Source organism: Neofelis nebulosa, chromosome 14, assembly GCF_028018385.1.
Source record: "Neofelis nebulosa isolate mNeoNeb1 chromosome 14, mNeoNeb1.pri, whole genome shotgun sequence".
NCBI classification, from domain to species: Eukaryota; Metazoa; Chordata; class Mammalia; order Carnivora; family Felidae; genus Neofelis; species Neofelis nebulosa.
Window position 1 is genome coordinate 15,441,460 of NC_080795.1, and position 15,318 is coordinate 15,456,777.

Sequence of the window (15,318 nt, forward strand, 5' to 3'; positions counted from 1 at the left end):
GCACTCACTGCTGTGGATTCTTCTTTACTTGATCTTACCAAGGCTTTAGAGACCTATGAAAAGGAAGCTCTAGATGTAGCCAAAATTTTAGACATTTTTTTTAAGTTTATTTATTTTGAGGGGGGAGGGGCAGAAAGGGAGAGAGAGATAGAATCCTCTGTGTTGACAGCATGGAGTCCAACACGGGGCTCGATCCCATGAACCATGAAGATCACCATCTAAGCTGAAACCAAAAGTCAGACACTTAACTCATTGAGCCACCCAGGTGCCCCTAGACATGTTTCTAAAGTCAACCTGTGACAGACAGAAACAATATCCAATGTCCCTGCATGTTTCTTCCCTTATTGTCCTTTTATTGAAAATAAATTCTAAAAAAGGAGGGGGATTTGAAGATAAATCTATGCATATCATAACTACAGTAATAAAACTGTCATTGTTCAAAGCTGTTGACAAATAAAGATTGATCTATTTTAAGTGATTAAATAACCTAGCATTATTCTAAATTTGCTACACAGGTCATGAGATGTTCTACAAATCTGAGGCATCTTAAAATACTTAAAGACCCTCTTACCCTATCATATAAACAGTGCTTGAGACTCTTTGGTTATGTGTTCCTTTTTCTAACACATGAACAATTTTTAAAGTCCAAAAATAGACACTATTTCAGTTTTTGGTTCTATTTGGCCAGCATTTCTTCTCAAACATGACTGTTTTAAAAGAGTACAAATACAGAGTTTCAAAGAGGGAGTGAGTTATCTTAGTCCCACTAAAGCAGATTGAGGAAACTGACATGAATCAGTCACTTTGGCTCCTAAAAAAAGAAAGACTAGCCCTTTAAAAATATTATAGTTGCCTATAAAGTGAAGCATAATTTGAATATATCTTCCAATGCAGTGTAATTAAGAACATTTTTACGTACCTACTAAACTTCATTAACTCATATGTGGAATCAAAGAAACTTCTCTATAGTAGATCTCCAGTGAACGAAGGGAAAAGCACAAGAACAAATAAAATATATAGATGCTTCTAGAATAAGGCTTTCACTTGAATATTTTTGAGATCTAGGTTTGTGTCAAGGTAAGGCAACTACTGCCTATGAAGTAAATTGCAATATAGCAGAGTTTAAACATAAATCACAAAAGGAGAAGCAGCATTGCTAAGACACACTTTAATAAGACTATCAAATTACAGATCTATCTTGTAAAAACCAAATCCAAGTTGGGTCACTTTGTTGAAAAGAAAAGAAAAGAAAAGAAAAGAAAAGAAAAGAAAAGAAAAGAAAAGAAAAAAAAAGAAAAGAAAAGAAAAGAAAAGAAAAGAAAAAAGAAAAAGAGGACAATTAGGATAAGTGAATCAATACAAAAGAAGAATCAATTAGTGAAGAGATGAAAAGTTAAGACTGGATCTTTGTCAAATAACATGAGTCCTATTTACAGAACTGTTACCCAGAAAGGTCATGGCAATGGCACTTACTCTTACTTACGTAACAGTTTCTCTCTCTAGTAAAAAATGCATTCAACTCAATCCTTGGGTAATAAGTCACCTACTTAAGTTTTTTCCCTCTTGTTTTTATTAGTTAAGTAGTTGAAAACAATATTCAATGTGGCACAAAGGAATCCACGTCTAAAATGAGTAAAATGAGGCCTAAAATGACTAAAATCCGAGTAGCACAGTAACACATATTGTAGACCACCTGCAGATCACTTATTGCTTATTGTTGGACAGTAAATACCTTTGAATCAAACTGTTCTTATGACTTTATTCCATGGTCCCTGAGAATGCTGTGGGATTTGATTTTCTGTACCTTTCTTTTTTTGGTTAAAACATCCCATCTATGGAATTAAGTTAGGAAAACCGTGTAGTGGCCATGTGATCCAGAGCCAAAAGACTCTATCCACCTGCAATAGGGTGGATTCTATCTTCAAGGCCTCTCTCTATGGTAACTCTTGAGATTAAAATGAGAGGGGGAAAGTTCTATAAATAAATATGGAGAATTTCAGTATAGAAAGAAAACACTAATTTGAATCAATTCCTTTAGAAAAATAAAATATTCGAAGCCTTTACTTTTGGATTCCTTCCCCTAAAAAGTAAGAGCCATTTTAACTTCAAAATATGTCCTGTTTTTAGAATGGGGGTATTAAGCTATGTACTATTACCCACAAATGCATCAGAGTCACAAATGCTGTGGTCAAAAGTCTTTACCCTTCTTCAGTTGACTGGTGATTTCATATGTTCTAGAAATATTTTTATCTTTTGGCATGATGCTCTATACCATATGGCACAACACACTGACAAGCAAAAAGGGTAGAACTAGTTTGAAATATATACACATATATACACACATATATTTATACATTTATATATTCACACACACACACACACACTGAATGTATAGTGAAAGAATTTGCATGTAGGCCTGCAAAGAAATATAAGGGCAAAGTTACACATTCTGCATATAGTACTGAGATTCTTTGTCCATGTGAAAAAGACCATTCAAAATCCAAAGCAAGGCTGAAAGTTCACTATAGACCTGAGAGCATTCAAGAGACCTATCAAGAACCACTACGCTTTGCTACATCATGTAATATTTGAACTGTCTGTAACACTTTCTCACACAATATTTAATGCTGCTTCTAGAAGCGCAATAGTAACTGCATCAATGACACGTATAACAGCTTGTACAATCCGCTTATGAAGGATTGTTAAAATGGAAAACACACTGAACTGTCTTTAATTGATTCCCAAACAGTGAAATATCCTTCCCCGTTGATTCTGGGTTCTTCAACATTGTTTTCCCTTTGAAAACAGGGGTCTTGAGTCAAATTTTATAAGTTTTCAGAGAGATTAAGGTGCAACTCTCAGCCTGCTTACTATTCTTTGTGTCAAGCGGCATGTTCCTCTAGAAGGGGAAAAGCTCCTTGACAATGATTTCTTGGACATGACACCAAAAGCACAGGAAACAAAAGCACAAATAAACAAGTGGGACTATATCTAACTAAAAAGCCTCTGCACAGCAAATGAAACAATTAATAAAATGAAAAAGCAACCTACAGAATGGGAGAAAATATTTACAAACCATATATTTGATAAAGCTTTAATCTCCAAAATCTATAGGTGACTCCTAAAACTCAATTATAAAAAAACAAAACAAAATAAAACTAATTTAAAAAATGGACAAAGGACCTAAACAGACATTTTTCTAAAGAAGACATTCATGGACAATAGGTATACAAAAAGGTGTTCAACAAAACTAATCATGGAAATGCAAATAAAAATCACAATGATATTACCTCGCACCAGTCAGGATGGCTATTATCAAAAAAAACAAAAGATAACAAGTGTTGGAAAATATGTGGAGAAAATGGAACCCTGGTACACTATTGGTGGGAATGTAAATTGGTATAGCCAGTACAGAAATCAGTATAGCATTTCTTCAAAAAATTAAAAATTTAACTACTGAATAATCCAGCAATCACCCTTCTGGGTATATATACAAAAAAAAATTGAAATTGAAATCATGATATACACTCCCATGTCCATTAAAGCATTATTCACAATAGCCAAGATATCCTAAGTAACCCAAATATCCATCTACAGATAAATGATTAAAGAAAATGTGGTGTATATATATATGATGGAATATTATTAAGCCTTTAAAAAGGTAGGAATTCCCACCATTTGTGATAACTTGGATGAACCTGAAAGACATTATGCTAAGTAAAATAAGCCAGACATAGGACAAATACTACATGATACCACTTATCTAAGGAATCTAAAATAGTCAAACGCAAAGAAGAGAGTAGAATGAATAACAGAAACTAGTGGGGAGGGGGAATCAGAGAAACATTAGTCAAAGGGTACAAAGTTTCAGTTATCAAGATGAATAAGTCCTAGAGATCTGCCACAGCACCATGCCTATAGTTAAAATACTGTATTGTATACTTCAAAATTTGCTAAGAGGGTAGATATTATGTCAAGTGTTCTTATCATCATCATCATAAATAAAAAAGATGCATGTGATGGATATGTTTATGACAGATTGTGGTGACAGTTTCATGGATGTATACTTATCTACAAACTCATCAAATTAATTACGTGCAGATTTGTGCATGTCCAAAGGAAAAAAAGGGGGGGGGCAGGGTCCTTTATTGTTTGTCCTGTTTTCTACTGTACCTGAACAAAGGGCAGTCTGGGCATGGAGTGAATCTCAAATCCTCTGCTAAGTCAGAGGATGGATCCAAATGAATGGATGCAAAAGTAAATATATGAGAAAAGGAAAAAGATGTATTTTCTAACATTGTCCATCAAATGTGACTTTCACACAATCTAGTGCAAGAGGGAGATAGCAGACGATCATTATCTGCTTTTTTTTTTTTAAGATTTAACACATTCTTCTTTTAAAGTCCTAATGCATATGTTCCTATCTTAATTAAATTTCTACTAGCAATGCTTAAAAGTTGTATTAGATCTTAATACTTAAGTTTTCAGGAAAGGTTAAATGTATATGTCAGAAAATTATGACAAAGATTAAAAGAGTAAGAAAAAAAGTTAAAATAGTGTTAGATGATTGGACTTGAAGCCAAACATCATGGGTCTGAATTCTAGACTGCACTACATTCTGGTTGTATAACTTTGGGAACATTATTTAAATGAGACTTCATATCTCTATAAAATGCAAAACGTCATTGTGAGGGAAGATTCAATAAATTTAAAACAATAATGAATATAAAATACTTGCCTCTCTTATCTAGTAGACACATAGGAAATGCTCAAAAGTGTCCACTGTTATTATTACAACAAGTCAAAACCAACTTCATAGTACTATATATTCAATACACAAAAATAGATAAGAGTCAACAATACTGGAGTAGCTACCCCTAAAGTGGTAATTGTCCATCATCCATAGAAGGTAATCCCCTCACATCGTGCCTGAAAAGGACCAAAGCAGCAAAATACAGTATCATGACACTAAATCCTCACTAGACATGACTGAGCTACAAGCCATTTGTCTTCCTGAGATAAAGCAGTTTGGACGTTCAGAGTTCCAAGGTATAGATAATACAAAGCAATGCTTTCACCAGGACGATTCTGATTTTCAGACAGAAACTATGGTGTCGTTAATAGTTTATGAGTGGGGCGCCTGGGTGGCTCAGTTGGTTAAGCCGCCGACTTCGGCTCAGGTCACGATCTCGCGGTCCGTGAGTTCAAGCCCCGCGTCGGGCTCTGTGCTGACAGCTCAGAGCCTGGAGCCTGTTTCAGATTCTGTGTCTCCCTCTCTCTGACCCTCCCCCGTTCATGCTCTGTCTCTCTCTGTCTCAAAAATAAATAAACGTTAAAAAAAAATAGTTTATGAGTAATGATCCTACCGTTATTTAAGTGTACTAAGGACCAAAATGTGTGTGATTCTATGTTATTAATGAAACCAGGCTCAGCCCTATCTCAAAGGAGCTCTGATCTGTTAAACAAAACACACTGTCCACCTATGCCAGGGAGGGGAATCATAAGCACAGTTACAAAATCCAGTACCTAGAACTGAAACTTAACAGTACCTATGTTTAAATTCTGAATTTGCAAAAGCAGGAATTTTAGGAATTGACTGCACTCCAATTGCTATGTTTTCAGTTAGGTTTACACTAAAGAATAACCATTGCACCAATATGTTCTCCATTTATAAATATTCATGATAGGTAAACACTTGCTTATGATATCTTCCCTTTTTAATTAAAGCAGCAGAAAACTTGACATGTATGACATTTGATGTATAATTTTTGTATGAAGTTTGTATATTTTTATATCAATATCTACAACTCTAAAATATTCAGATTAGAAATAGATAATTAATGCACCAAACTGTTCATTCATTCATTCACCCTTCATTTCTTATGACAAATATTCACTGAGAAACTAGTCAGTAAAGCACCTACAGTTTCTTCTTCATTATTATCAACTATTTAGGATAAAGTTATGAGGAGAAATGACAATGGATTTAAATCCTGTTATGGTTGCGCTTTTATTAAAATGTCTATTAATTTCTGCATTAAGCAATTATAGACTTAATTAATCCTTTCCACTTTCCTATGGACAAAAAAAAAAAAAAAAAAGATCCTATCCCAAATACTTCTGTGTCGAAAAAAATGCCAAAGCCATAAAAATGAGCACTCTGGCTATAAAGATGCACAATATAATAGATGTCACCTTCTCTTATTCAGCAAAGTAGCTTTCTATAATTTTGTCCTTTGCCTTTCACAGAAGAGTAACCTGAAGTAGTTTCAGTGGGATTTTACTTTGGATAAAATACAGAAATATTCTCCTACAAGAGGCTGTTATCTTTGCTCTACAGCTGATGGTTCTCTCTGCTCTACTCCTTTTTTGGAAGTCAGTAAAGTGCAGCGTCCCACCCCCGTAGGTCCCCTCAAATCCTCAGAGTCCTCTCCTGCTTTATCCTCCGGGCTGTGGGCAGCAGGATGTAGGGATGCACCAAGTCTGAGAAATAAGAAATCTGACCAGTTCACATCTGGGTCTAAATGCCTACAAGTCTATGACTTATTTTCAAAATGATTTTAAACATTCAGAGATGCAAGATACATAACAAACATTCAAAACTTACTTGTATACTGATAGGTAAGGAAGAGAGACTGATGACTAGCTTATGATGATCTGTGAAGTGTAGGACCAAAAATTCTCAAATTGTCACGCATTAGTATAGTCATGGAGCCACTGAGTACTTAGAAATGCTTACTTTCTGTCCTGCTTCTCATAGGCAACAAGGAAAGTCACCCAAGGCCCAGTCTTTCCCACTCTTTGAAACTTCTTACAAAAGGCAGTGTAGTTAAGGTAAAGGGCATGGAAGATACGGGTACTGTGTTAGTTTTCTACAGCTGCTATAACTAATTACCACTAATTTGTAGCCTATACAACACAAATGTATTATCTTACAGCTCTGTGGCCCAGAAGTCCAAAGCGGGTCTCGTTGGGCTAAAATCAAGATGTTAGCAGGACTAGGTTCTTTGCTGGAGGTTCTAGAGGGGAATCTATTTCCTTGTCTTCCCAGCTTCAATAAGCTGCCCGCATTCTATGTCATTTGGACTCCTTAATCCATCTCCAAAGCCACCAATGGTTGGTAGACTTCCTCTCCTACCTCCTTCTTCCAGGGTTTACTTGTGGTTACATTTGGCCCATGCAAATAGTACAGGATAATCCCGCATTTTAAGCTTAGCAGATTAACAACCTTCATTCCATCTGCAACCTTAATCTTCTTTTTGCCAAGTAACCTAACATATTCATAGGTTCTGAGAATTGAGGTAAGAACAACTTTGGGGTTAAGGGGGTTTTATTCTGTCTACCATAGCTATGGACCTGGAATCAAAAACCCAGTTCCACTTCTGAGTAAATCTGCAAACTTAGGCAAATGAGCTAATTACTTATTGTGTTAATCTCTGCTTCTGAAAAATAGCTTAAAAACAGTTATCTCATGAACCACAGTGAAGATTAAATGAGATAATATACACAAAACATCTCAGCACGAAGTGTGGATAAAGTAGGGCCTCAACATTGTTCATTTCTATCTTCCCTTACCTTCTTCTCAAAACTCAGCATCATAGTGGGGTGGAGCTGGATGTTGGATCTAGGTCCATCTGGCTTCACAGCCATGCTCTTTGCCTTACACTACATTGCCTTCTATAAGAAGGTCCCATTGTTGGGAAACACTAAGCCATGAGTGACTTTACATATATAAATGGCCCTACATTTCTAAGGTAAGCACTCCAAGATTTTTTTTCTTATAGAGATAAGATTCATGTGGATCTTGTGTAACTTCTGAAATTATTTCTCTTCTGCAAACAGATAATCAGCAAATATGATTACAGCATTGAATCACCCTTAATGGTGACCCAATGAACAATTCTGAACTTCCCACAACCCATCAAATGGTCACTTTGAAGGGTACACAAATAAACAGCAAAGTGTTTCAGAGCTCAAATGTTCCTCTAATTACACAATAGGAATATTCTCTACCTTTGAGATCTTCTTTTTTTAAGTTACAAAATAAAACAGCAAAGCAAGCCTGAAATCTGTCTCAAATGGTAACAAGACTAATTCAAACTCTGCAGTTTAATAAGGGAAAGTGCAGTACCATGGAGTAACTGATTACTTGTTGCCAGAAATGTGCCTGGAGATCTCTCTAGCACCTCCTATGTAAAACATAAAAATCAGCCTGTTAAATTCGGCATACTCTTGAGAAGAAAATTACTTTGCTTTCAGCTACCCACATCCTTTTCCTATAAAGAAGAAGAAATGAGAAACAAATCTACTATAATAACCTAGCTCTTCTCATTGTCTAGGCAGTGGTAACAATGTGAGGGATCTAGAGCACCATGGGTCTTGTTTGGGAGTAATTAATCAATTAGAAAGAGGAAATAATGGACTTATGTGATACAGTGATGTCAACACATCAACATTTCTTTTTTTTTTCAATATATGAAATTTATTGTCAAATTGGTTTCCATACAACACCCAGTGCTCATCCCAAAAGGTGCCCTCCTCAATACCCATCACCCACCCTCCCCTCCCTCCCACCCCCCATCAACCCTCAGTTTGTTCTCAGTTTTTAACAGTCTCTTATGCTTTGGCTAACACATCAACATTTCAAAATAACTCATTATCTACATAACCTTGACATCTTAAAAATCAAAAAGAAATCACTTCTCACCACTTTGCTTCTCACATCTACCTTGTGTGGCAACTGTTATTTCCACTTTCTAGTTAAGGAAGATGATTCAGGTTAGTCAAAGTCAATGGTCACGGAGTTCATGGACCCTTTGAATCTCCTGCTGAGGAACGGGATTCTCTCTGAGGCAGTCTGGAAAATGTCACTTGGTGAAGCGACCTTCTCTGGGCTCAATCTTTCAGGTGTTTTTCTAGATGATGACTTTCCTCATATAGTGCAAGTTCAGTGATGTTCTCAGAACCTATTAACACCTTCAGAAGGGTCTCGGCTCTGTCAAAACCTTAATACTAGACCAGTAAGACTGTGACCTCTAGAAATGTAAAAGAATAAGTGTCTGTTGTTTAACACCAGTGAATCTGTAATAATTCGTTAAAGCAGCAGTAGGAAACTAGCACAATTCTGGTCCCTGGAAGTGTAATGCTGCTGTGACAAATACGTAAAAATGTAGACATGACTTGACTGGGCAATGGCTGATGAATTCTGAGGAAGATGATTGAAAAAAAATCCAGATTGCCTTGGACATATGGTTAGTAGAAATACAGATGTTAACAACACCCCTACTGAGGACTCAGAAGAAAGTGAGGGCTACAGGAGAGAACATACATATCATCTTAAAGAATATTTACGCCATCCTAAAGAGACGATAAGTAAAAATATTAACATTAAAGGTACTGCTGGTGAGGGCTCAGATTAAATGAGAAGTATGCCACTGGAAACTGGACAAAAGAGATCTTTATCCCACAGTTACAGAAAGCTCAGCTACGTTGTGTCCTGCCATAATGTGGAAAGCTGAATTTGTACAGGATGAACATGGGTATTTACCCAAGGAGATTTCTAAGCAAAGTGTTGAAGGGGTAGCCCAGTTTGACTTGCTGCTTATAGCAAAATGTGAGAGGAAAGATATGAAGGGAAGAATCCTTGGGCCTAGAGGAACCAGGAACTGATACTTTGGGAAGTTCTCAGCCTATTCAGGCTGTAAAACTAGGAGATTCACTGTCAAGAAAGAGTGCTCTGGAAAGAAAGCCAAAGATGTGGCTGAACAAATTTTGCTAGTGCCTGGGAAAATCAAAAGGTTGGAGTATTCTGTTAAATTCAAGGATAGATGGAGACAGCCTTGAGTTTCCCTCAGCAGACAGAACCAGTTTAGTCATTCAGGTAAGGCTTAATTTAGCTTATTTTGCAAGGTTAACTTGATCTGGATCATTTCTTACCTGTAACTTTGGAAATGCCAAAAAAAAAAAAAAAAAAAACAACTTGAACTGTTTCTCAAGGTTTATATGAGGTAACCACTGAAAATTGTAATAATGTAACCCATCACTGTGAGGAATAAACAGTCACTGATTTCTCACCTTAATATAAGCTGCTTTATAAAAATATACCACTGAAACTCATCCCATGTTCTGGTTTGAGCACTCCTGGTTTGCAAACTATCTTTTTGGTATATGCACAATAATTTCTTACTAATTACTACTTCAGTGATTCATTGGTTTCACGTTGGCTATTTTGAACTTGACAGTTCAGTCATACACATTCATGATCAAAGTATTAGTGAACACTGAAAAGATTAGGCATGTGACTAATGTTCCCCTCAGCCCTGTCAAAAGAAGCCTGGAATGTAAAGGGAATGATCCAGGAAAAATCTGTGGAGGAGCCTCTTATTGATGGAGTCAATCCCTGTGACATGCATGGAAGTCCCATGATGTTCTTGGGAATTTTTGTCCCAGGATCAATCATACCCAGATTCCTACACTTGATTTAGATGATCTAAATGGTGAGATTTGGGACTTTTGAGCTCAATGAGATTTATATGAGATCTTGGACTTTGTGTTGGTATTCTACTAGGTTGAGATTTTTGTGAATGTTGGGATGAGTGAATATATTTTGCATGTAAGATGGACAGAAATCTTTGGAGGTCAGAGGGAGTACTGTGGTAGGAAGATGTTTCCCAAATGTGTGAATGTGTTACCTTACATTACAAAAAGGACTTTACAGATGTGACTAAATTAAGGACTTTGAGATGGGAAGATTATCCTGGATTATTTGGGTGAGTTCAACACAATCACTAGGATCCTTATAAACTAGAGGTAGGAGTATCAGAGTATGAAAAAGAAATCTGAATTCTAGTGACCTTCAGAAAGTGGAAGAAACAAGGAAATGGATTCTCCCCTGGTTCCATCAAAAGGAACGCAGCCCTGCCAACACCTTGATTGAGGCCAGTAAGGCCTGTTTCAGACTTCTGCTGTCCAGAACTGCAACATTTAAAAATCTGTGTTACTGCCTCTTCCCTACCATATTTTCTGTGAACACTTTCCCATATTCATTATTATAAATGTTTCCATTCTAAGTGTCCCCTTTAACACATACATAATTTAGTGCCACTCTGTATTTCACTTAGAAGAATTTAACCATTTTATATTTATTTTTTATTGTTTTGGTCAGACTAACCTTCATCATTTTTGCAGGGAATAGGAGGTAGAGAAAGAATAATAGAGACATGTTTGCTTTCATGTCTGCCTTGCTACACACACTCTGTTTTTATATGTTGTCTTGGTAATAATTTAGAAAGCCCATATCTATGTTCAAGTCTATTATTAGTAAAAGATGGTGATTTTTAAACACACACACACACACACACACACACACACATATATATATATATATATATATATATATATATATATATAAAATTGTTGGACAAAAATTTATATCATATTAATGACTTTCTGGAAATAAACTGTTTCCTAGCACCATCCAAAGCATATCTTGAATTTCTCAGTTTTATTTCAAATGTGGCATTGACTGACACTGAATCTACACAGAATCACATAACACTGAAATTAAAGCATCCTAAGTCCTCATTTGGGGCTCTAAAGCGCAGCCATTGGAAAAGGCAGCCTGGGAGAGGGCATGACACATTCCAGGATGATCACTGAAAACCTGCCTGGGGAAAAAAGCGAAAGTTCCCTTCTAGAGTATTCACCCATGTGCATTCTAGAAATGTCCACAGGTATTTGAATGTGGTACAATGGTGCCATTTTCCCAAAACTACTGAGAAACAACCTATATCTCACACACACACACACACACACACACACACACACACACACACACACCTATAAACATATCTATGTGTAGGTATATCAATCCATCCATCTATCTATATAGATAGATCGGTAGATACATAATAGATATCTGTATATATAGATATATAATAGAGATCTAATAGAGATCTAATATCTATTAGATCTCACACGTGTGTAGGTATGTATATATATATATATATATATATATATATATATATATCACACGTGTGTATGTGAGATCTAATCACAAAGAGAAAATAGAGTGATTTCGAGTGAATGCTTTTATTTTGAATCTGTTTCTACTTTCACATTTCAAATCAGATAAAGAAGTGACACACTTCTAGGTGTTGTGTTACCGGTTTTTTTCTAATAAAAATAATACAGTAAATGCACAAAATACACACTGTAAACTTATTTCGTATTCAGCAAACTCCCATGAGGTGTTATTACTGCGTTTTTCCAAATGAGGTACAGGGTAGTAAACTGAGGCACAGAGAAGCACCCAGAGTTATTCTTCATACTAGACACTGACATTCTCCTGAAACATTTCACTTTTAACTTAATGAAATGTAAGAAAATTCCCCTCCCGAAATGCTCTACGAATTCTAGGTCATAAAGCATCAACTCATTGTAAGTCGGCACCAAAATGTGTCTGTTTGGAAGCCATGCGTGATGCATAATGAATAATGCAAATCCAGGGCTTATTACAACCTATAGAGGAGCAGCAAATCGAATTCAGTCCCAACGCTTTAATACGTATGCGTATGTATGGGGAAGAGGCAGAAGAAGCCTTTGTCAGTACACACAATACCCCAAGGCGCCGCCGCCCGCAACAACTTGTGACTATCCGCACTTGAAATCGCGGGGCACTCTCCACAGTCCGGGTCGCGCGCGGTCCGCGGGGCCCAGAGCGCATGCGTGGCCCTGGCTGCCCCGCCGCGCGGTGAGGTCGCGGGGGCGCTTACCTGGTGCGCCTGGCGCTCAGGCACAAGACCCCGAGCAGCAGGGCCGCGGCGAGGGCCAGGCCCTGGAAGCTGAGTAGCTGCGGCAGCAAGGGCTCCAGCGAGAAGAGGCCCATGCCCGAGGACAAGTCTTCCGCCGTCTGGTTCCCGCGCGCCGCAGCGGCCAGCCAGGGGTCTCTCTCGGGACGGCGACACTGCTGCCTCCCGCGGCGTCTCTGCGCGGCTCTCCCTCGGTCCGGCCGCCAGGGGCTGGCCTGCTCGCGGCGCTGCCAGGAATGTCACCGCGGGCCCCCGAGGCTGAGTTTCAAAGTTCCTGCACTCCCCTCCCCCGGCCCAGCCCCCACCCACGCGTACCGCCCAGCTCCGCGACCGCCTCCGGCCCGGTGGCTTCTGGAAAACGGCGCCCGGGTTCCTAGGGGCCGGAAGGAGGGCCAGAGAAGAGGGGGAAGGGGTTAGGATTTCCTGGCGAGGAACCTCTGAAGGCCTGGAGGAGGGAGATTTCTGTTCAGTTCTGGAAGTGAGTCGCTTGGGTTCCTCATTCCGTAGCCCGCGCCTCTCAAGCAGAGGGACCCTGCGTGCCCCTGAAAAGGGCTGGGACTGTGCCCGCTGCTCAGCGGCACCGCTGATCTCTTAGGCACGACCCAGAGAACCTGGCGAGCGACAGATACCCGTGGTGCGCGCCGCCTCCGACCTGGTCCTTGCAGCCTCTTTGGCCCTGCACATCCTGTTTGCTTACACGCTTTTGTTGAGAGCCTACTGTGTGCGAAGGCTTGTCCGAGAGACCAGGGCCGTTGAGGCACACGATCCAGGAAGAGAGAAGAGACTAGTCTATTGCAGAACAACGCTGAGGGCCGAAATAGAAGCGGTACAAGCCCCACAGGTGGTCTTAACAAAAGATAAGGGAGAAGTTTTTTAAACGTCTTTCCCTGAGTGAGGTCCATTCACCAGGGACTTCACATGTATTTATTTACTCTCCACACCAAACTTGAGATGTAATTTTTAGCGGTATTTTGGAGAACCTATAACGAAACTCAGGTTAAGTAATTTACCCTCCCTGCTCAGTTAAGTAACTGTTAACCATTTTAGTAACTATTAGCCTAACTAGTGCAAGACCACGGTGTTTTTTACGTTATGCAAGATTTTTATTTCCACAGTTCTTTGGACTACTACAACAGCTTAGGAACTGGTCGCCAGGCCTCTGACCTTTGACCTTTCCAGCCCTTCCCCCAACCATGGCACCTCCCTACTACACAGACCTATCCTGCTTTTACCCTGTTCAGAACTCTTACTGATTGCCTTTCTGATAAAGTCATAAATCTTGGACCTCCAGGGAGATGCCCTTCTGGGTTTGTCTCCATTGTATTACTACGACAGCTGGTACAGTTGCATATAACTAAATCTGGAGCCACTGCTTCCCTCACAGTCAGACCTTTAACACCTTTGTCTATGATATTTGCTCTGCCTGAAGTTTTCCTCTCTCCCCTAGATGCTAAAATTCTACCTACCTTTCAAGGCCCAGCTCAAATCCTACTTCCTTCTAGAAATTATCCCTAACTCTTACTTTTGTAATTAACCTCTTGGTCCTCCATACTTTCAACACTATCTCAATTTTCCACCTCATCACGTTTTCTACCATATCTAAGTTCTTTCTAAGTCTGTCTTTCCTGCTATAGAAGGTGGGTAACCATCTCTCAGACAACCTTGTCTGCACCCTCTCTAGCCCCACCTACTGATCCCCCACCCAGAGTTGAGATAACATAGCTGTAAGTACTTTGCAGGTGCCTGGCTCTTGGTGCTCTGTTACTGAATTACTACTGTGTTGTTGTCCTTGACCTTGAAGCTGTAAATGGCTGGGCTAGTATTAGAACTCCAATGCTTTTGAATATCTTCAGCTTTGACTTTTATTCCAGGGTCTTACTACTGCCTCTCCTTCCTTCTATTGTAAATTCAAATTTCTAGGAAATCCAATAGGATACAGTGAGCCAATAGCTACTCTGTCTCCTCTAAGGGAAAACAAATTGGTTTCCATCCCTGCCTGGCCAACAGAGCCAGTTTACAGGGCAGTGTCCATGCTGTGCATTTCTATAAACGCTGCAGAAAGCCCCTCTCACTAATTTTCACAAGCATTCTCTACTTTTATACCTTCATTTTCCATTTGATCTCCTGGATGACTCTTCTGTTTGAAAATATAAGTAAAAATATTAAGCATTAATCAATCTATTGAACATTTACTATGTACCAGGCACCATGCTAAACATTTTATTTCATAACAATAATAGCAAGCACCTGCAGTTAATCCCACTGTCTTAGGGAAGTGAAAGAAAGAAGACTGCATTGTCACCTCCTAGATTTGTTTAGCAATTGTGTCATATTCCTGTGGTATCTGTATAGTATTTTACTTAGAACACTTTATGGTGTACACTTAATAAATTTTGAGTGTATGTTTCTCTTGTGTTTTCCATTGGTGTTAAAAAGGACCTCTATTCTATAAACTGACCTGCTTGAAATAAAATTGAAAGACATTTTTTTTTATTCTTTTGCTTTGTAA

The 15,318-nt window shown here is 38.6% G+C and overlaps 1 protein-coding gene across 2 annotated transcripts in view; it reads right to left on the reverse strand.

Moving 5' to 3' along the window:
• Positions 1-12,886, reverse strand: part of LOC131494961 (cytochrome P450 7B1) — a 180,797-nt gene extending 167,911 nt beyond the window's left edge. For both annotated transcript variants that reach the window (XR_009253683.1, XM_058699697.1), the window contains exon 1: positions 12,774-12,886. Coding sequence is in view for 1 of the 2 variants with exons in the window: in XM_058699697.1 (XP_058555680.1) it covers positions 12,774-12,886 (113 nt within the window). In the remaining variant the exon portion in view is untranslated. The remainder of the gene's footprint in view (positions 1-12,773) is intronic.
• Positions 12,887-15,318: the final 2,432 nt, after the last annotated feature.